Below are 21,967 nucleotides of genomic sequence, written 5' to 3'. Positions count from 1 at the left end.
CCATTTCACAAAATAATTTGCCAGACATAATAAGTGCACCGGCATTTTTATAAAAACAAATTATAAATAATTCCTTTTTGCAATTTAATACACACGTAGAAAAAGCCAAAAGAGCTCAGCAGCTACCAGGAATCTGATTTCATTGTCGATTTGGACTGTCTCTGCAGCTTTTATGAAAGTCCCTGAAGACTGTGCCATTTTGTAAACTAAACATGGCTGCTTTTTTTTTTTTCTTTTTTTTTTTTTTTTTTGCTGGCCATGTGGAGTCTTTTTCCATTCATTAGCGAGCTGCTTTTTTCATGGACACAATTAGACAAAGGAATAAATCAGTCAACAAACTTGGGATATAATTTTGGCAATACCAGGCCATCTATGCTCTTATTTGCTTAGCTGTATAAATCTTTCACCAGAATACAAATGAGGCCTGTTCCTTTAGTCTTGGGGTCAGGGAAAGAGAGGGATCAGGCCAGATCCTGCAGATTTGATGGCTCCCACCGACCATAGCTGGTGTTGAGCAGTTTCCCTCATTACAGCCATTCAGCATTCCCACTATTGAGGAATTGCTTTGAGATAATTCTTCCATTTCCTTTCTCATGTTACAGAGTTTAAGAAACATGCCCAGGACAATGGCTCCCTGAGGACTGTGTCTCCATGAAGGGTTGTTATGTCCCTCCGTGTCTGACTGTCTGCCTGTCTCACTGGTTTTGGTTGGTGGCCTAAATTCTGTTCCAAAGAGAGGAAGGGTTTTCTCTGCTGCTTCTTGGGCAAGGAGATGAGGTATGTTCATAATGATTCATCTGGTACCCTCAGTACACATCACACAGAGGTGCTGTTTCTCTTTGCAAGGAGAAATGAGAGTTTTGCTGACAGCAAGAGGCAGTGATTCCCTCCCTGGCATTCCCAGCCAGCTGTCATGCTTGCCATGGGTATGCATGCACACCCACAAGGGCAAGGATTTGTGACTGATCTGTGTTGGAGCAGGATTTCCTTTATCCTATCTCTGATTTTTTTGTTTAGCTGAAGACACTGGCCAGTTCAAATTCACAGAAAGATGCCCTTCATTGCTGGGCATTATATCTGCATTTTCATCCCTCTTCAAGGCTCCTTTGGAGCTGAAAACTTGGTTTGACCCTCTGTAGGCTCCCAGGGTACCTCATGCTCCTCCAGATCATATTAAGCTTCCTCTGTGAAAAAAAAACCAAAACAAAACAGCAAGTTCAGAGAAGGATTTGAGATTTACTTCCCCCCAGTCCATTATTTTCCAACCAACATTTTCGACTTCTGGTATTGATGTGGGTGGATTTCCCTTCACTATGCATGTGCTAGCCTTGCTTGTCATTCCAGCAATTTAAGAAAAAAATTCTGCCCAAGTAACATAAACAGTGAGCCTTTATGATTTTTTAAAGATGTTCTCAGGTTTCCTGCTCAATTATTTTCAGAGATCACCAGATAAATAGACCTCAGGAAAGACACACCAGGAAGGCAACTATAAATACTCCAAAATTGCTGAGAATAAGTGTCAAGGCTTAATGCATAGCTTATGGACTAATCTGCAATTTTACCACAAGATATTGATCTCCTTGCTCATTTTCATGGTAGTCTCCCTGAAATATATGTCTATTCAAAGTTTATTTATCCTACCCAAGAAAACTCATTTCCTCTTCATAACCTGCTCCTCCCCAGTTTTAAAATTAATTTTGTTTTTCAAAGTTGGCTTGTCAGTGACTGAGTGCTACCCATGGTGTAGTCTATAATTGAGCCAGAAGGAGCCTTTAGATAAAAGTGCAGTGCCAGCTTATGCCATCTGTCATTAGTGGTGCATTATCACTACAGGTATAAATGAGCTGGCCTGAACTGCATGCTGCAAACGTGGTGTTCAGTGGGGCATAGCTGGGAACAGGGTTAATCTCTAACATACTTAGGCTCCTGCAGACATTTTCAGTCAGACTTCTCACTCAGGGGAGGAGGAGATTTTGTCTTGTGTCAATCACAGTGGCTGTATTCCCATCAGTGCTCCTGCTGCCACATTTAGCCCTTAGGCCAATGGATTCATGGGGCAAGATTCTAAAAATCAGGTGCTGAAAGTCAGGAAAATCCAAGTTCCTGTGCAGAAGACCTTGCAAGAGGATACTGAGATGTTTGAGGCTGCCAACATCTTGGCCAGGTTTGGAGAATACAGCTCATCCCTGCATCCTTGGGGCCAGGGCAGCGGGGACATGACCCAGGCATTGGCTTGTAAAGATGGCTTAAAACTGCCATCTTCTTGTCTTTGTCCTGTGTGGGTCAAAGTTCAGGGATGGGGAGAGAAATGATCCTGCCCAAGGATGATTGGGCTAGAAGGGGATCACCAAGTTGGGCCCAGGGCACTTTCTTACTTGCAGCCTGGTCTGGGATGCTGAGGAGCAGTCTTGGGTGCTAAACCATCCAGGGGTGAGGGTGTACAGGAACTGATGATCACAGCTTATTCTCCATGGACACCTCCACACCAGGAACCACATTTAGCTTCCTGCTTTTTAGAACTGTGTCTTTAGCCCCAGAAGCTGGAAATTACACTCTGTGGTTTATTACTCCACTTCCCTTGTCAATGCCAGTAAAAAGAAGCCAAATCCAAGGGAGAGCATGTGTCTGGCTAGCTGTCTGCACTGCATGCCCTGGCAGGATGAGGCTCCTATGTGGTGGAGAGTGGCTGCATCTGCAAGTCTTTGCTGTCCTGGTTGCCTTGCTGGGATCTGTTTTCAGTTGCTGCTGAGACAAACTCCCCAGTCAAATTATTGATGCTTTTCAAGTCCAAGGCAGCAAGGTTTCCTGTAAGCACAGTTGTACATTGCATTTGCATGAGTCGCTTTTTTGGTTGTCTCAAAACCTCCATAGACAGAATTCTGTCATTAATTTTACTCTTCTATTCAATGGTAATTTGTACATTGTGCCTATCCAGCACAAGCCAGGGAGTGATGATGTTGATACTGTGCTGAAGGACGTTCAAAGTGCAGGCAAATCCATTGTTTTGCGCTGAGATGAACCAAATGTCAAGCACTGATCCTTTGCTAAGCTGGGATACGTGCTGGGTAATCATCCTTCCTCAGTAACAAATACAAATTCTGGGGTCTTGTGAGTTGGATCTGCTTGAGTGCCAGTATTGCTGTAGGAAAGTCATTTTTAAAGGTGCTTTTTTCACTCATGCTCTGAGTTTGTGAAGGGTTGTTTCTGTGCAATCTCCAGTGATATGGTACCCAACCCTGACGAAAGATTTAACCTTTGGACTTCCCCCTCCTTTGCCAGGGTGTAGAGCCTGGCAGCCTTCAGCAAATCCCAGGGCTTGGTGGTGACATGTTGAACAAAAAGGTGTGCCCAGAGACCTTGCAGGTCACTCTCCCTAGGCTTGCTTGGAATCCTGGAGCTCTGACAACCACTCCAGATCCAAGGCAGCAGACATCTGTGTATGTCTCTGTGTTGATGTGTCTGTGCCAGCCTTTATGGTGAGTCAAGGCTGTTTTTAAGCTGAGATGTTACTAAATTAGAGGGACTGGGTGACATGGTCAAGCTGCAGCACAAGAAATTCAGATTGGACAGTAGGAAAAACTTCTTTCCCACATACTTAGAAAAGGGGGAAAATCACTTTTCTTTGAGATTTTCAAAGCTTGCCTAGAAAAAGCCACAGCTAAACTGAGGTACTCAAGCAGCAGGGTGGATGAGCTCTCCCATTCCCTGCCTTCCAAAAGTCCTTTAAGTCTGCAAAGTCAGAGCACTGGAACCCCTGCCTTCTTTTTCTCTTCAAAAGAAAGATAATCCTTAACCAGACTTCCAGGCTTCAATGAGTAAGAAAACAAATAAATAAAACCCCAAGCAAATAAGCAAGCAGACTAACAAAACCCTAAGTAAACAAGCAACCAAACAATATAACTCCCAAAGGCCAAATGAATCTTATTTATTTCATTTCCCAGTTGGCAGTCAGTCTCATGATTTGTGTGGATTTAATACTTTTTTTTTTAGAGTTTTTGACCTTGGCTGGTAATCTGTAGTTTGAGTGGAGTCACATGTGAATGTTTGCTAGCTCAGAATTACTATAAATTTACAGCACCTGGAAAGGAGGGAAAATGGCTCAGGAAAAGGTGATGAGAGGGGCTCTGACTACACGCAAGAGTTTGATTTGTTCCAGGATCTCTATAAACCTACTGGAATTGGAAATAGCTGTTCTGCTGTAAGTTTCACTTGCAACCTCCAAAAATAAAAGCAAAGTGCCTTTCATGAAGAGTTAAAACAGTCATCTCTCCTGAGCCACCAGGGGCAGTAAAAGTGAAGGAAGTGAAGTAGTTAAAAGAGTTGAAGAGCTTATCGCATGCTCTTGTTTGGGGCAATTTTCACTTTCACTTGCTGGGACACCCCAGCTGATTTTTGTTGTGATGGCACTTGGAGCAGCGATCCTGAAGAACCAGATTTGCGGTTTGATGCAGTTACCTTTGATCCTGCCTAGCAAGTGAGCAAAGGGAAGAGGGGAAAAAAAGAAAGAAAGAAACATTAAATCCGTGGCATGCTGGCTCAGCACCTTTCACACTGTAAGCTTTGAACTGTGCACCCAACTTGTGCCCCTTATCTGCGCTTCGCGTTCACAACTAGCCGGTGCCTTTGTGTCATTTTCCAGCCTGTCCCGCAGCCAGCCATTCTGTGAGCACTATGAATGCAAAAACCAGCTCTGCAGGTGAGGAAGAAACCTCAGGAATGAGCAATGAGACCCTGGGAGAGAGTGGCTGCTGGGGAGAGGCCAAAAGGCGACAAGTGATCCGTGCTGCCTACGTGATTGCAGCCCTGGACCTGACCTTCCTCTTCATGCAGATGGGAGTTGTGCCTGTGAGTATGGCTTCTCTTGCTCCACAGCACATTTCCTTCCGTGCCAGGCTCTGGAGTTTCCCAGCAAAGTCAGAAGATAGTTTTTAGCAGGAAAGAGGAAAGGTATCCTTGAAACCGAAAGGAGTACTTGGTGTCGTTACTAAAGAGGGAGGCTGTGTCTGTCCAGGGTACACTGAGGCCATAAAATCTGCTTTATTTCTTGGGCTGCAGTAGCACCTAGAGCCCTTTCCTGGCCTCAGGGCTCTGGGTGAAGCTGATGTTGATGTGATGAAGACACAAGTTTTCTTGTATGGAATGTGGGAGTGACCCATCCAGTAGCGATCAGGAAGCAGAGGTTTCAGATCAAAGGTGGGTTTTTCTGAGTGTGTAATTAAGCAGCTCAGTGGGATTCATTACTTCTCACTTACTGGACTCTTCTGTCTGATTTTATAGAATCAGTGAGGACTTTTGGTTGGAAAAGACCCTTAAGGTCCTTGAATCCAATCAGAAACCTAACACTGCCAAGTCCACCACCAAACCATGTCCCTGATTTTTAAGACACCTTCAGCGACGGTGATTCCACCACTTCCTTGGGAACTCTGTTCCAGTGCTTGACAATCCTCTCAGTGCAGAAATGTTTCACAAGATCCAATCTAAACCATCCCTGGCATGACTTGAGGTCATTTTCTCTTGTCCTATTGCTAGTTCTTGTGAAAAGAGACTGACCCCAGCTGGCTACCAATCCCTTTCAGGCATTTGCAGGGTGAGATGAGGTCTCCCTGCACCTTCAGGCGAAACAAAAGCATGACACAACAAACACATGAATCAGAAATAACTGCCCATTGGCTCTTCAAGGTGTGCATCTGTGCTTTTTGCAAGCTCAGGCTGTGGGTGTACCACCCAGTAGAGGCAGAATTTGCTCATTTACTTTCATTGATTCTGGCTTGCTTGATTAAACAACAGCTCCAGAACTTTTCCATAGTTATCTCCCAGAGGGTGACTGGGCTGTTCCAGGTGCAGGGTCTGGAGGCAGGAAGGCATTTAAAACTTCCCTTATTCCCCTTAGCAGTTGCTGAATACGTTCAGCTGTGTTGAACTGCAAAGGTAAATGGTGATACAAATTTGTCAGCTGGTGCAAAATTGATGGTTTTGATCACATCTCCTTGTCCTTCAGGGTATGGGATAGAGACATGTGGTCTTTATTAAGCTGCCAGTGTCTGCAGGGGAGGGGAACTGAAGGAAGTGGTTGTTTGGAGCTGTGATCCTCTCCACACAGATATTAAGATGTTTATTCATAAATATAGCATGCTTATTTTCCATTTATTTGTTTTTTGAGGTGGTTTGGTGTTTTTGGTTTTTTTTAGTACTTGGCAAAGAGCCTAGGTTTGGATTCAGTGGGATTTGGCTATCTCCAGACCATCTTTGGTGTCCTCCAGCTTGTGGGAGGTTATATTTTTGGAAGGTAAGTGAGAATGATTCTCATGATCCTTTACATAGCTGAAAAAGGCCAGGCATTTTTACACTTTCATAAAAATAATTTTTTTCTGGTTTGTGGTCCTGTTGAAATGTTTGAGGATTTCATAACGAGCAAGGGGAAAATAAATGCTATTATTAGAAATACTGCAGCATAGAAGCAGCCTTTATATTAACTTAGCTACATTTTAATGACACACATTTAAGTGTAACAATATCCTGGGAATGGTCTTAAGCCCCTAGACTCCTCAGAGCCCAGGTCCTAACAGCTTAATTCTGCAAATGTTTTATAGCCATTTGTAACCTTAGAAATGTCTTGTGACTAGGAAACAAAAACAAAACCAAAAAAAAAAAAAAAGGAGGGTATTTATTGATGAGAGCTGTCAGTTACAATAAGTGAAGGTTGGGTCATTTCATCAGCTGAATCTGCATCCATGTTGAATACAAATTTAGACTTGCATGGATCGTTAAGAACTTCTAAGAATCTTTTAGGAATATCTATAAACTTCAAGCTATCAATATAAGAAAAGAGTGGAAAATACTTGGGTTTTCTGCCTCTTTACCCTGTTCCTAATGAAATGCAAATAGCCCTAAATAAAAATTGAGTGGTGGGAGAATACATTCCTAAAGACCAGGAAAAATAAAACCCTGAAAGATATGTGTAATTCAGTGACAGAAAACTAAAATGGGATTGAGAAAAATCTAACTTCTTTTCTTGATCCTGCTACTGATCAGCAAATTAATAAATGGAGAGGGAGCTGGCATGTGCTGCTTCAGTTTACCTGCAGGAAATTTACATTCTGGCTGATGTAGTTTGGGAGCTTTACAGGATCCTCTGGTACGTGGAGTGTGGCACTTTGAGGATCTAATATCAACCCTTGGACACATTTTCAAATAAATAATAGCAACATTTGATTCTACAGTACTGCTTGGCAGAAAATGCATTTCTAAGAATGGAGATGGTGCAAAATGCCCACTTTTAATGCTTTTCCTATTAATACACAAACCTTGAGTAGTATTTCTGACCTGGATCTGGTGCCATCTGAAATCTGGTTCTCCTCCCTGCATGTCATTCACTAATATCCAGGATCACTGCTGAAAGGAAGGAAAATGGCAAACCAGAATCTGTCTGGGACTGAAGGTGTCCTTTGCCAGACTGAAGCCAAAATTTGCAATGTAGGTTTGAGATAAAAAGAACTTTTCTAGACATGAGACTGCTTTGATGTCATAGGGGCAGATTAAATAGAAAATAGAAAGAAAAGTGATAAGAGAGAATGTGTTTCTTAGCTCAGTTTTTCATGTTCTTGCTTGATGCTGCTAAATAGATATGAAAAGATAAAGCACTGTCTTTACTTTTAAGTAACAAAACAAAAAATCCCCATACCAACAGTGTAATGATTTTTTGGTCTTTAGGTTACAAACAGCAAATGTAAACTGCCCTGGCTTACATGTAAACAGCAAAGTTTTGACCTGTACCTCTCTCTCAACACAAAACCTTTGAACTGCTTAGGCTTAGCGTTGTTTGTGGACAAGCCTGGCATTTTTAGGGGGCTGTTCTTCTTAGTGTAAACACAACTAATTGCTATGCAAGGTAATATTCATCTGCTAACTGTAATATAATATGCAGCTTCAATAAAGTGAAGGAAGAAGGAATTGCAATGAGAAACTCTTTCTAAGGCCTGTTTTATGGTCATTTTAGCCCCTGTTGCTCAGAACCCTTTCTATGCTGCTCTCAGACTTTGTCCAACTTATGCTTTTTTGGAGTTAAATTACAGCAAAGAGTTGGAGCTGGATCAAAACCTGGTCTGACAAGGGTTTTTGCCTGTTTGTGTTTTGGGGCTTAAGGTGTTTGTGGTTGTTAATATGTTTAGTTGTGGTATTGTTTTTTCCCCTTAAACAGGAGCAAAATTGACTTACTATTGAGAAATATTTTTTTTCTTTCTTTTTAATTTTGTTCTAAATAGAAAACTGACAACCATGTGCCATTTCTGTACCAGGTTTGCAGATCAATTTGGTGCCCGAGCTGCTCTAATTCTCTCCTGTGCATCTGGAAGCATCTTCTTCCTGCTTATGTCCCTCTCCACCAACATCCCCCTCCTCTTCCTCTCCAGGCTGCCAGGAGTGTTCATGCATGGGATACCAGGTAAAGTCAGTCAGGGATGAGTAGCTTTCCAAATTGCTTTTCCTGCCTGGTTCCCCCACTTCTTGCTTGTTTTAGGGGAAGTCAATGGGATTTCAGAAGGAAGGCAAGAGGAACATGCAATGGTCCTCAGGGATGAAATGGTGGGAACATGAAGCAGCAGGTGTACTGCCTGTGGAAAACAGTTTTATTCTGCTTATTAGTCCAAGTTCCAGGCCCATTTCCCTGTAGAATCTTGAGGAAATTCTTTGGCCTTGATCATCCAGATGTGGGTGCAAGTCACTTGCTGCCAGCAGTGTTACCCCAGACCTTTCAGCTGCCTTCTTGCAACCAGGATATTTTACACAAAAGCTTTTCCCTTTCTCTTGGTAAAGTGAGCGTACTGTTAAAAAATAAACATTATTACAAAAATACCTTCCATTACTCACCAAGCTGTTCTGTTTTGGCTGATGTTTCCTATATTTTTCATGTAAAAATAATAAATTTCAGCTACTAGGAGTCCATGTAACTCATGCAAGATAAATCAAGTTGATAATGCTTCCTATCACTTGTGGTTTATTTGAGTGGTTTGAATGGTTCTGTTTCTCATGATAGGTGGGCTGTTGTGTTCAGAACTGATGGATTATGGGGTTCCCAGAGGATATTTGACAGTGTTTATTTGGAAGCCCTCTTCCATGCTAAGTATGAAAATTAAAAGATGGGGAAATTGCCTTTAACAAGAAATCAGCCCAGAAAAGTTTTAACTGGAAAAATAAAACAAACAAACAAAAAAAAAAAACCAAACAAACAAAAACAACAACAACAAAAAACCCCAAAACAAATAAAAAAACCCTAAACAAACAAAAACCCCAGAAAAACCCACTAAAAACCCCAAAACAAGCATAAAAAGCCCCACCACCCAAAAAACTCCTAATGGCTTAGCAATAAAACCATGGGAACTGTAGGGGCATCTGCTCAAACCTTGTGGTAAGATATTTTCCCCCCCCCTGCAGGTGCTCAGAAGGTTATTACAGATATGACCACTCCTTCCCAGCGTGCTGGTGCTTTGGGGAAGCTGGGCTTTTGCTTTGGAGTGGGCATCATTGCTGGCTCTGTCGTGGGAGGTGTTCTGTCCACCAAATTCGGGTGAGTGCCCCACTTGTTTGGTACTGATTTTATTGCAATCATTGAGGGAGCTGCTGAGGGATATTTTGCTACCCTGCAGCTTTTGATGCTGTCTTACTCCTGGTGGCAGTAGAGGACCATACCAGAACTCAACATTTTGCTTTCCATGCTGCTACAAGGAATACTCCCACTGTTTTCAAGGAGATCTTGTTGAAAATCTCACCTTCTGCCTACTTAAATACATTTAAAAATGAGCTGGATTGAAGAGTCGATTTTGTCTTTCTCCCAATTGTCTTGTCTTTGGAGCTGAGTGTGCTGAAAGAGCTTTTAAGAAATGATATTGTACAACTGAGAAATGGAAATCGGGAGCACTGTGGAGGAAAACTTGTGCAGAAAAATGGTGTCTTTGTGGGACGTTCAGTATAGGGCAAGACTATGGGAAAGGGGAAGGCAGGCTTGGGACAGTGGGGGAAGAGAGTGAGGAGGTCTAGCCCTGTCACAGCAAGACGGAGCACACACCTGACAATTCCATCTTGACTTTCCACAGCCTGGCACATCATAGAAGGCTGCCACCTTCTCTTGCATTCTGCAGTAGGAAAAAATGCTCAAAAGATATGGTGTGTCAGAGAATTTTGCAGGCAGTGAAGTGCATGTGGCTGTAATCTCCTTGGAGGATTCCCCAGCATTGCTCTGGTGGGGGATAAATCCCTGGTGGACATTCAGGTTTTTGTTATGCTCTACTTCTCTTTACTATAGATACTTGCTTCCGCAGACTCAGGTTAAAAGAGCTCTACAGCACAGGATAGAGGGTAAAAATCACTCTCATCCTTGTCCTGGTGCCATAAGCTCTGTGGACTGTTCATGCTCATACATCTCCTGGGTGTTTTGCACAGAGCACAGTGGATTATGATGTGGGGTGTCGTGTGTTGCTCTCTGAACCGTGCTGTGCATCCACAAGCATTCAGGTGCTGTGATGCAATTTAGTTTGTGAAATCCTTTTGTGGGTCGAGAAGAACACTTTAACCTTGTAACTTTAGGGAGCAGCCCTAAAACCTGTTGACTGCCATACCTTGGCAGTGTTGGCCAAGTGACCCAAAACTGACCACGAGGATTTATTTTGTAGTTATTACATGGTTACATAAAATTAAAATTGGAGACATACATAATATTAATTGATTAGCAGTTAAAGGCATTGATAGATGTTGCTGGCCGAGTGCTGGTTTTAATAAGTATTATTTTTAACCAAATACAGAGATTGTAGACCTTTATGTGTTAGCTGAAAGTAAAGGTTACCTCAGTTCTCAGCTTTGGTTATATGCCCATATTTAAACATCAGCATACAAGCAGCATTGCTATCTAGCAAAAATTTATGGGGTTTCACTTTCCAGTGTGTGCATCAGTCACAGGTTTATCGAACAGCAGCAGGGGGAGGGAATCTCCTGTATCATTTAATAGTCAGAAGCATTGACTTGACGGCAGTCTAGCTTTTGGATGTTAGTGCTTGGTGCTGTCAGGCAGCAAGCGAGCCTTGTCCGTAATTATGGGAAAGTGAGATCCGTGGAGAAGGACCTGCTTTCCCTGCAGGGGATGTTTCCCTTGCGTCCTGCGGAGGGCAGCTTCAGCCCGCTGCTCCTGCCGAGAGCCGCGCAGGGCTGGGCGAAGCAGCCCGGCTGCGGCACCGCCCGCCCTGCTCCATGAGCATCCCTGCATCCTGCTGCAGGGGCGACAGGAATTTCTGTTAACACGGGACGAGCTCTGCCGTGCTGGCAGCGGCCTCCTCAGCACCCTGATGTGCACAGAGGGTTGATAGGATTGGATAAACAGCAGCTTCAGGCTTAGGAAGCCCCTCCGGGTGTTTCCTGCAGCCAAACCCCGCTGTGCTTAGCTCCTCTGCCAGATTTCGGCGCAAAGATTAGAGGAACAATCCAGCGGGCTTTAAGTGTTTTGGCTGGTGTCGGTGGAGAGCAGGAATTAGGTGAGAGCAGCTCTGTGCCACAAACAGCCCCCAGAGCATCGCCATCCCTCCGGCTGCGTCTGCCGCACCCACCTGGGGAAAGGAGCGGGTGCTGCCCTAGGGACATGCCCGAGGCTCCTTGGCCTTGCTGCCGTGTCCCACAGCCTGGCTGCTAATCCTTCCTCCCTGCTTCCCACATTTGTACAGGAAGGCTCCAGCTCTACTTGGGGCTGTGTAATCACTTCCATTTTTTTTTTCCCCAGAAGAATGACCCAATCACTTCCCATTGAAAAAGTATTTCTGCTGTGTCATGAAAGAGCAAAGCTGGAGATTTCTGTCCACTCTGTGTTCTTTGCTTTTCCTCACCACAAAGCTGGCCAGAATTCCCCATGTGTTGTTGACAGCGTTATTCATATGTTAGCAGTGTTTTGTATACAAGAGACGGAATAGAAATCACTCTCAGTTCCTCAGCTGATGTCATTTTAGTATTATTCTTCTGTATTGTATTTACCATTGATGTATTTGACCTAAAGAACTGGTCTGCTATTGTTTTTATTGTTGGAATAATGTTTATCAACCCTTATTTATGAAGGGAGCCCTGGGGAAGTTGAATGTCTTGTTCTGATTTGCATAGGATTTTTTTGGATGTTAGATCCTGACCTCCGCTGTTAAACTGTAACCACCAGCTCCAGCCCTTCTTCTTCTTCTCTTTGAAGTGCTACATCTTTCCCCCATTTTTTCCAAAATTTTGCTGGTCAGACAAATTTCACCAGCTGAGAATGAAGTAGATGCCAATTTATTAACACAAGCAGTTGTGACTAACCATTTGGAAAGTGTTTTCCTGTTGGTATGTTTTTTTTTTTTTTTTTAAATTGGCATTTTCTGGGAATTGATCATTTGGGTCAGGATTGTGGATATAAAATACCTTCAGCTTGCAAATAACTCCTGTAGTTCAGCTGAGGGCTACACAGGTTCTTGGGGAGTGCAAACTCCCTAAAGTTTCATCCAAAAGGTGACTAAGGAAAGGAGCTCTGTTTGCACTCTGCAGAGGCTCTCCCTCCCTGTACACTTTCTGCAAAGCTGTTGTGGGATCACTTGCTGCAGGTGAATGTACCCCTAAAGGGAGGTGATTTGGTGTTTGCAACAGACTTTTGTGGCAGCCCCATGGGTGAAAGTTGGAAGTAGACAGCTGGATTAGTTTTCAAAAGTGGAAAGATGAGTCTAGGTAGTTAATTACAGAGATTTCATCCTTTCTTCTGGGACTATGTTTAATTACATTTGGCTGCTTTTTTCTTTCCTTCTAACAAGTCTGTAGAGAATCTCTGCTGCATGACCTAAGAATTGTTTGCTTTCTATGGACATGGAGAAGTTTCTTCATTTTAGTGACTCAGCTATAGGCTTAAATCTCTTGGAGCAATTATTCTTTTGATTACAGCAGGGATTTGGGGATCGTTTGTTGTGATTTTTTTTCCCCTGGCTCTGCTATTATCCTTCTTCCTCATGGTGAAAAGAAGGAGCTTATTTGCCTGGAGTAGGGAATTGCTTTTTTTAAAAAAAAACTCATTTGAACAAAATCCTCTGGCAGGGAATTTCTCATATCTTCATGGAAGAGTGGAAAAAACTGTGGGTGTTGAAAGGACTGAAGGTTGGGAGCTGGGAAGGCGGGTGGGAGCATGGCAAAGGGTGAAAGGGTTGTGCTCCGTTTCAGGACAAAGCAGGGTATTCTGCTTCTGGGAGCTGTTCCTGCTCCCTTCCAGCAAAAACTCTGATGTTTCTCTGCCTGGGATGATGCTGATCAGCCAAGCATCAAGGACTGGTGACGCTTGCACAAGCATTGCTTTGTCCTTTGTGTCAAGGCACTTGGGAGAAAGGAAGGTGGAGTCTGCTTGCCAGCAAGCAAGTCATCCATAACCTGCAGCAGGGTCTGTCACTGCTGGTTGAGCCCTGGCAGGAATGGGGACAGAAGAGGAAATGGGCTAATGGGCTGTTTGCCAAGGAGCTGATGGCTTAGGGAAGGTGCAGACGCCCTCAGCTGTCTTCTCTGAAAAAACAAAACAGAATTTAAAGGGTTTTTCTTATCACTTATTCTGCATGGCAGCTGTCTTAAACTTTGGGGCAGTGGCTTCCAAATTATCTGTAAATTCTGTGATAGAGGATCATGGATATTATCCTTCAACAACTTGTTGGTTCAGAAGTCAAGTACAGGGCACTTCTGTCCTCTATTCCCAGCACCAGAGTTTTCTAGTTCTGATAGCTTGTTTAACCTATTCGTGAACCTAAGAAATTCCTCTGTGCACTTTGGGTGGAGTTCATCTAATCTTGGCTATCTACAGGGGAGACAACTACACCTAAATTTGCTGTTCAGACTCTGGTTGACAGAGAGGCACAGGTGGTTCTACAGCATCCTTTACCTCCCCATGAAGCAGTCCTGAAGCAGTTCAGGAAACAATCTACTTTCCAAGCTTTTTCTTGCTTGACCCCCATGTCCCAGGACGCATTTCTGGCCATCAGCATGCTGTACCTGTGGGTGAGGTCCTGGAGTTTGATGCTGGATTGTGAATTTATCAGAAACAACCAGGATGCAGGTTTTGATTAGTTTTCTGTCTGTGCTGCAGATAGGTCTGCACTGAGCTCTTCCCCAGCTCTTCCTGCAAACCTCTAACCTGCCTCCAACATCTAGGCCAGCATTTTTTAAGTTTGGGTCCCCTGGCTTTCTGCTCTGTACCCACTGGAAGATGGCACTGTCACTGCAAAGGTGCCCTTGTTCTCCCTTGGCCCATCTTCAGCAAGCCTGGCTCTTCTGGGCTCTCCCTACAACCTCTGGTCTGAACTCCAGTGGCGGGAGGTGTGATGACGGAGCCAAGAGCTCCTCCTTGGTCCTTCACTCGTAGGTGGGGCCCTTTCCCAAGGCAGGAAGAGTGGGGTTTGGGACAGGAGCCAGCAGCTCGTGGGAGGGAGAGCCCATGCCTTGTGGCTGCCCTCAGGGGTATGGCTTAGGAGGGCTAGGCTTGGGTTCAGCTAATGGGGGACCTGTTGGCAGCCCCTTCCTCCACCTTATCAGGTGTGCTCTGCATTTTCTTTCAGAACCCTCATTCCCACTTAGCCTTCTGCAGGGGTTATGATGGGAGGGCTGTGAGTCAGGCTGTGCCAGCTCACAGTGGATGGCCACCTGCCCCTTTTCCCCACAGCACCCTCCTACCTCCTGGGTATCTCTACCTTTAGAGGTTAGCTGTTTCATTTTCCCAAAGTAATCATGGTTAAAGTGCATTTTAGAAAAAAAACCCCAAGTATCCAGAGCTTTCTCCTGTGACTGGCTTGTGCTGCTTACAGAGAGCTGAGGTTTGGGGGCTGCTGGAGATTGACTTGCACCAGCACCATGGGAAGAGGGACTCCTGGCAGGATATGCCTTGTTGCCCTCCATGAGTTGACAGCAGTTATCCAAACAAACAAGCAGATAGAAAATAAAAGGCAGAGGGGGAGTGATATCTCCAGGGGAGCTAAGGAAATTTCCCTGCTGCCTTTTCCAGCTTTCATCATGCCTGTGCACTGGAGGAGGCTGCCCTGCCTCACCACCCCATGCCTGGAGTCAGAAAGTGAGGGGGCGGCGGGTGAGCGAAACCCTGGTTTGTGTGCGTGGTCGCCAGATCGCAATCAAAAGCGCGTGTGTTTGTGGAGTCAGCTCTGCTGGAAAATTATGGATGGTTGAACACTGCTCCCTCTCCTGATACTTTGAAAGCCCTGGGTTCCTGTGCAGGGCCCTACCTGGTTTGTTGTTAACTGTGTCCCTTCTATAGGCTGTGCAGCTGGTGGCTGATTTTGCTTGTTAAGCCTGGCTTAACAGCCCCAAGGAGTAAGTAAAAAGTGGGGGCAAGAAACCCATAATGAAACCAAAATGAGAATTTATGAAAAGGCACAAGGTATTTTAGGTCTGGCGTTGCTAGCAAAGTTGAGTTGGAGGGCTGAATATGTCCCTCATGGCCCAGGTTGCACAATGAGGCAGTGTCTGCTCATGATTCACTAGAGCTTCATCTGCTCTTCCCACTCCTGGACTATTTCATGACTGGGCAGCAAATCCAGCAGTATCAGTGGGGATTGAAATCCAGGAAAATACTATCTTGTTTGTTAATAGAAAATAGAAAGTACAGAATAGCTTGTGGTTAAGTCCCTGATTTGGGATTTGGGACTTGGCTCTGCTGTGATTTTCCTGTGATGCGAGTGAGTTATCCCATCCCTCTGCACTGCTGTTTCTCATGCATAATACAGGGCAATGAGATAGTGTTTCCTTCCTTCATCCAATGCATTTACAATATTGCTATTTAGATCATACAGCCTTTTGGATGCAGACTTTCTCTATCATGAGGTATGCTCATGCAAATATCTACTACCTTGAGGGAATACGTCCTGCTTTTCCTGGATGGTATTCTCTTTTTCATCCTGGTGCCCTGAGCAGGCAGAGTCTTTGTAAGTCCAATTGCCATCCCATTCTGGGGGGACTTGTTTATATTTTTTTTTCCTTTTTCTTTAATTTCTTTCTTAGTTGTTTCTAAAGAGTCTGTACCAGGTTAGGGTTTTTTTTTTTGTCATGGAAGAGTCCCAGAGGGTGAGCTCAGCAAGACCTAGCAGAGGGACCTCCAGGGCAACCTGAGCTGGCCCTACCTTTCTCCCTTTGTGTTTGTACATATTCAATTGGCCAGCCCTCTCCTTTACTTCTCCTAATCCTTTTGATTCAAAGGGTCATGCTTGTGTTTCATTTTGATCTGCTTCAGTGAACAAGCCCAGCTTTGTGGTGAGGCCAGGGCAGGAAGGATGTGGTGCTTGTGTGGGAAGGACTATCAGACAAGGGAGGGAAGGAAGGTCAGGATGAACGGAAATGTGCGGATGTGGCATGTGAAGAGTGGACTGGGAGGAGTTAGGACTCCTGGAGTTAGGGAGATGAAGAGTGAAGCTCTGCAGGAGACAGAGTTAGTGATTTTAGAAGTATTGTGTCAGTGGGGACACTATGATTAGGGCACCAAGGGACTTGGGCTGCAAGGAAGGAGTGTTTCCAAAATAGGCTTCATTTGTCACAGGGGAAGAAGGGGCAGCATACCTACTGCTGCTGCTTTCCTTGTTTTCTCCTGCCTGAAATGTGCCTGCTGTAAAGCACAGGTGGAAAAGCAGCCCTTTTTGTAAGACTTTGGTCTTGGCTTTTAAGCCATTCCCAGTGCTTTCCTTGCTGCTGGGTGGCTGGAGAGATGCAACACCCCATTGTCATAAGGTACCAGTTCGCTTGTGGGCCAGGCTGAAGGCCAGACTGCTTGAATGGGGTGTTTAGAATGAAATGAAACAGGTGTGACCTTCTCATGAACTACACCAGCTTCAATGGCCCCACCCAGGGTTTTTGTTGGCTCAAGGTCTCCTTATGAAACCTGCTCACCACCAGAGCCAAAGGAATGTGAAGCATTTGGGCAGTGGATGTGGCCAGAGGGCAAAGAAGTTTCTGAATGGCCATCTCCAGGCTACCCCTGGCACTCGTTGAGGCTTGTCTCTTTCACCTGACAAACCATGGGATAGTGCAGCCAAGCAAGAAGGTATTTCCAGCATTGGAAGCTTCAGGGTGCTCCTCAGTCCTGTCAGTGAGCAGCTGCAGTGCATGGAGCCACTGCATGGAGCTCTGCCTGGGGATAGACGAAGAGAGGACAAAGGATTTATGGGTCAGGACTAAAGAGAGGACAGGATGAGTGACATATTATAGTCTGGGTCTGCTGTAGGCCATCCAACCAGAGTGACAGAGCAAATGGCATCCTCTATTCAGATAGGAGTGGTCTCGTGTTCAGAAGCTCTGGTCCTGGGAGGGACAACATATCTGGGCATAAGTAATGCAGGAGGGGAGAGAACTTCCTGCTCCAATTCATGCAGGAGCCAATGAGGAGAGGTGTTATGCTGAACCTTGTTCTTGACATAGGAAAGGCTGGTGGGGAAGGTGAAGCTCAGGGAGCCTTGGCTGCAGTGAACATGGAATGGTGGAGTTTGAGAACCTTAGTGCAGCAAGGAGGGTGCAGAGCAACCTTCCTGCCCTGGACTTCAGGAGAATAGATTTTGGCCACTTCAGAGATCTGCTTGGTAAAGTGCCATGGAATAAAGCCCTGGAGGGAAGAGGGGTCTGAGCAAGCTGGTTGGTATTCAAGGATCACCTCCTCCAAGCTTAGGAGAGATATATTCCAACAAAGTTTTCAGGCAAAAATGCATGGATGAACAAGCAGCTCCTGGAAAATCTCAAACAGAAGATGTTTGAGGGAAGCCTCCTGAGGGTGGAAGCAAGCACAGTTAACCTGAGAGCAATCCAGGAATACATCTAAGTAGCCAGGGATCAGGTTAGGAAAACAAAAACCCTGACAGAATTAAATCTAACCAATGGCATCAAGAGCAACAAGAAAAGTTTCTATAGGTATGTGGCTGATAAGAGGATGATGATGCAAAATGTGGACCCTCTCCAGAAGGAAATAGGAAACCTGGTTGCATGGGATATGGAGAAGGCTTGAGGTGTGGATGGTGTTTTTGCCTTGGTTTTCACTGGCAAGTGCCCAAGCCACACTGCCCAAGTCAGAGCCAAGAAGGCAAAAGCAGGACCTGGGAGGAAGAGCCTTCTGCTCTAAAAGATGAAGGTCTACATGACTCAGCAATGTGCACCTGCAGCCCAAAAGGCCAACTGTGCCCTGGGCTGCATCAAGAGCAGTGTGGCTAGAGGTCGAGGGAGAGGATTCTGCCCCTCTGCTCCACTCTCAAGACCACATGGAGTGCTGTATCCTGCTCTGGAAGCTCAAGCATAAGAAGGATGTTGACCTATTGGAGGAATCCAGAGGAGGGCCACAAGGGCTGTAGTACCTCTCCTATGAGGACAGCTGAGATAGTTGGTGGTTTTCATCCTAGAGAAGAGAAGACTCTGGGGAGACGTTAAAGCACCTTCCAGTACATAAAGGGGGTCTATAAGAAAGATGGAGGGGGAGTATTTACTGGGGCATGTATTGACAGGACAAGAGGTTGTGGCTCTAAATTCAAAGAGGGCAGGCTCAGATTAAATATTAGAAATAAACTCTTTACTGTGGGAATGGTGAAACACTGGCACAGGCGTTGTGGGCGCTCCATCCCTGGAGGTGTTCAAGGCCAGGCTGGATGGAGGTCTGAGCAACCTGATCTAGTAGGGTGTGCCCCTGCCCATGGCAAGGGTTTGGAAATAGGTGACCTTTAAGGCCTCTTCCAGCCGTAGTCATTCTGTGATTCTATCAAATGTTCTCTGTAGCATTCAGATTACAAGCTCCCGACTGCTTGGGCTGAACTCTGTGCTGTGCCAAGCAGTGCAGGAAATTACCATAAGCACTGCTGGCAAACAAAGATCCTGATCCAAGAGGAGGGAAATGCTCATGGTGGGATCTGAGGGGCCAGACACCATGGTGACAGTCCATTAGTGCACAGGGCATTGTGTGTTGAGCCAGCAGTGTGTCTGTGCCATAGGACACGCTGGAACACTCCCAGTTTGCCCAGTCAGCATCTGCAGGTGGCAGAACAACATCTTATGGAGTTGTATCCCACTTGAGGGGGATATGCAGCAGCAGATTTGGAAGAGTAGCATGTCTTGTTATTAGCTATTGCTTAGGAGATGGCTTGGATGGCCTGAGAGAGACAAAAGCCTTATATGTTCAAATTATTTGCTTTGCTTTATCATCATGTAAGGGGTTTGGCTCTGCTCTCCAGCTGCCCTCTTATGCAGAAGCAGTTGCCAGCCTTTCCAGGAAAGACTGTGATTTTCTTCATCTCCCACTTGGGGATGTCTAAAGTGGATTTTCAGCAGATAGTAATTTAGCACTTTTGGATGTCCAATCCATTTAAGGTAGTTCAGGATCTGAAAACTATGAGAGTTTTTGAGAATCAGAGGTTTCCTTGTTTAGCTGCTATTACAGTAACTGTTGCTTTGATGTTAATTTATTTTTCTTTGAGGAGAGGGGATGGCATATCCAATTGACTGTGTTCTAGATGCAGTATTAACTTTCTCAGTCTCACTAAATGTTCCTTTATTCCATTATATTCTCAGCTACAACTTTTGGTCTAATTACATCTTTACAGAACTTCAATGTGAATCCCTTTGAATTCTGCACCATTTTTATGGGATTTGGTTCAATTCTCTTTTACCCCAGGGTATGTGATCTGAGACATACTGAAGTCATTGTGTTTCCTTTGAGTTTGGTTTTAAATCAAGCTCCGGGTAAAGAAATTTGTAGAGGAAGGAAGGAAAGCCCCAGAAACCTAAAAGATTCCTGCAGGATATATTTTTTTTTAAGACCCTGAATAATTAGAAATCCCCTTGGACAAGTCATCTGGGGAGCATCTGAGCAATGCTTACAGGAGGCCAGAGTCTTAAATGCTCTTCTGAGACTTTTAAAAAAAAGGGAGATGAAAGACAGTAATGATTATTAAAGCTGAGGATGTTCATGCATCAGATGTTTAAACTTACTTCCTACAGAAGCTTGGAGAGGCTTTTTTCTGATATAAAGCTGTATAACAGATTCTGTCTTGTGTGTGATGGGTTTTTTTCCCCTTCCCTTTCCAACTGTCTGGACACAGCTGGATATAAGACAGATGATAGATCAATTCTTCTAGCTAATGTTTTCCAGTGCAGTCCTGGTGGTTTCCCAGCCTTTCATGACAGAAAGAGGCCTTCTTCTGGGCCTGGTGATGTTGAGAAAAGGATTTTTAAAGCATTTGTTGAATGACTCCTTTTGGGTAACCGGAGGAGCCTGTGGCTGGTGACACCAGGCTCACACTCGCACTACGCCCACGTGTGTTCTCATTGCATGTGATTACACGGTCTGGGATGTGTAATTGCCTGATTGTAATCTCTGCACCCTACCAAAAATTGCATCATTTTGATTTTGCCTGGGTGCTGTGTGGCAAGCACTTTGCAGACTGAGGCTCTTGGCCCTTGAAGGATTATATAATTTTCCCCTGTAATTTTATATAGTCAGATTACTATTTTTTTATTTTTATTTCTTGGAGATGAAGGTTCAGCAGGGAAGAATTTGCAATAGCTACAGGAGTACATCCGAGGTGCAAAACTGTTCTGAATAGCAGTGGAGCTGAGCTGTTTCAAGGTTTTTCAGAACACACACTCTTCCTTGAATGTTGCAGCATCCAGTGTGAGCAAATGCTATTTGTTCTTCTCCAGCTGTGCTGGTGAGAGGCTGGATGCCCACTGGGAAAGCAATCCAGAGCCCCATGCATTTGTCACTTACCTCAGCCTAACAGGGCCCAAGGTCAGATGATGGAAAAAGGAGTGACAAATACCTACCAGGAATAATCCAGCTGGGAGATAAGGCCTCACCTCTCTAGGGATGATGTGCAGTGGTGGCACTCAGTGAGGGGGAAAGTGCAGGAATGTGAATGGCATGCTCTGACAGGGTGGTGAAGCCATCTGATGGCACACTCAGGCACTCTTTTACTGGGAACTGGGATCTATTTCTGGGCTTTGGAAGTGAGCCATCCAAAAGTAAATGTTTAGTCAGCCTTGCAAGCTGTCTGAAATGCGTGACGTGCCTGTGACAGGGTGATTTTATGGGGATCAGGCTGACCTTTCTTTGTCAAATGTGATTCTGCTAGAAAGAAAATCTACAGTCAAGATTAGTTGTCTGTTCTTGAGAACTGAGCTGCAGGGGAGAAATAGGAGTCTGCTTCTTCTGCAAGCACTAATAAAGGGCATGGGGGGCTTTTCCCTGACATGGAGGTTGTACTCTTCAAAACAAGCCCTAAATTTGGGGATTTGGCACAAAACTGGGGGTTGCTGCCAGTATTTCTCACTGGGCTTTGAGTTAGGGCAGGCTTCTTGCTTTGACCAGGAGCTGTTGCCTATGAGGGCAGGGAGAAGGGAGTGCAGAGAAAAGCTGGACTTGGTCACAGTGCTGAGGATGCCAGGGAACAAGAGCCAGCTCTTAGTGGGGCACGGTGGGCCCACAGCAGGGCACTGGGTGGTGTGGGGTGAGAGGAACAGAGGGCACCAGCAGCTAAGCACAATGACTTGGCCAAAACCAGGCTGAAAGTAGAAAGCCAAATCTCCAGACTTTGGCTTTTGGAAACCTGTAGCTCCAACTGTGGGTTGGGTTTGGGGCTGGGTTTTACTTCATTTGGGAGAGGAGAGAATTACAAAATGTGGATCTGGGTTCAGGTTACTGTTCTGCTCCCCTGGGCTATTCCAGGTGTTCAAATATGAACTTTTGGCCCAGGGCCATCTCTAATTAGGCGTATTCTTTAAAAGTATTTTCCTTCCTTGGCTCCTGTGCTCTTGGCTTGTCTCCACTGGCCCTCTTTGCTGTGCTAGAGCATGGTTTGCTGGGTATATTAATTGAACTGTTTACACACCTGGTTTCCTGCAAGAATAGACACCTAGCTCCTTCTTTTGAAAAGACAAGCCCAGAGGCTGTAAACAGGGATTGTGCTATGTCTGG

General features: G+C 44.9%; 1 protein-coding gene across 4 annotated transcripts in view; it reads left to right on the top strand.

Annotated features, from left to right (window-relative positions):
* SLC67A1 (solute carrier family 67 member 1) overlaps positions 1 to 21,967 on the top strand; it is a 63,218-nt gene that overhangs the window by 391 nt on the left and 40,860 nt on the right. Inside the window, exons 2-6 of one of the 4 annotated variants that reach the window (XM_085581494.1) lie at positions 603 to 777; positions 4,640 to 4,845; positions 6,189 to 6,286; positions 8,295 to 8,440; positions 9,430 to 9,562. In XM_085581494.1, coding sequence (XP_085437620.1) covers positions 4,672 to 4,845; positions 6,189 to 6,286; positions 8,295 to 8,440; positions 9,430 to 9,562 — 551 coding nt within the window. In that variant the 5' untranslated portion in view covers positions 603 to 777; positions 4,640 to 4,671. Of the gene's footprint in view, positions 1 to 602; positions 778 to 4,133; positions 4,199 to 4,295; positions 4,554 to 4,639; positions 4,846 to 6,188; positions 6,287 to 8,294; positions 8,441 to 9,429; positions 9,563 to 21,967 lie in introns of those variants that run through there. The other 3 variants (XM_031505062.3, XM_085581493.1, XM_085581495.1) reach the window with 3 other exon arrangements.

Source organism: Lonchura striata, chromosome 5, assembly GCF_050655825.1.
Source record: "Lonchura striata isolate lonStrDom1 chromosome 5, ASM5065582v1, whole genome shotgun sequence".
NCBI classification, from domain to species: domain Eukaryota; kingdom Metazoa; phylum Chordata; class Aves; order Passeriformes; family Estrildidae; genus Lonchura; species Lonchura striata.
This window is presented reverse-complemented; position numbering and strand designations above follow the sequence as displayed.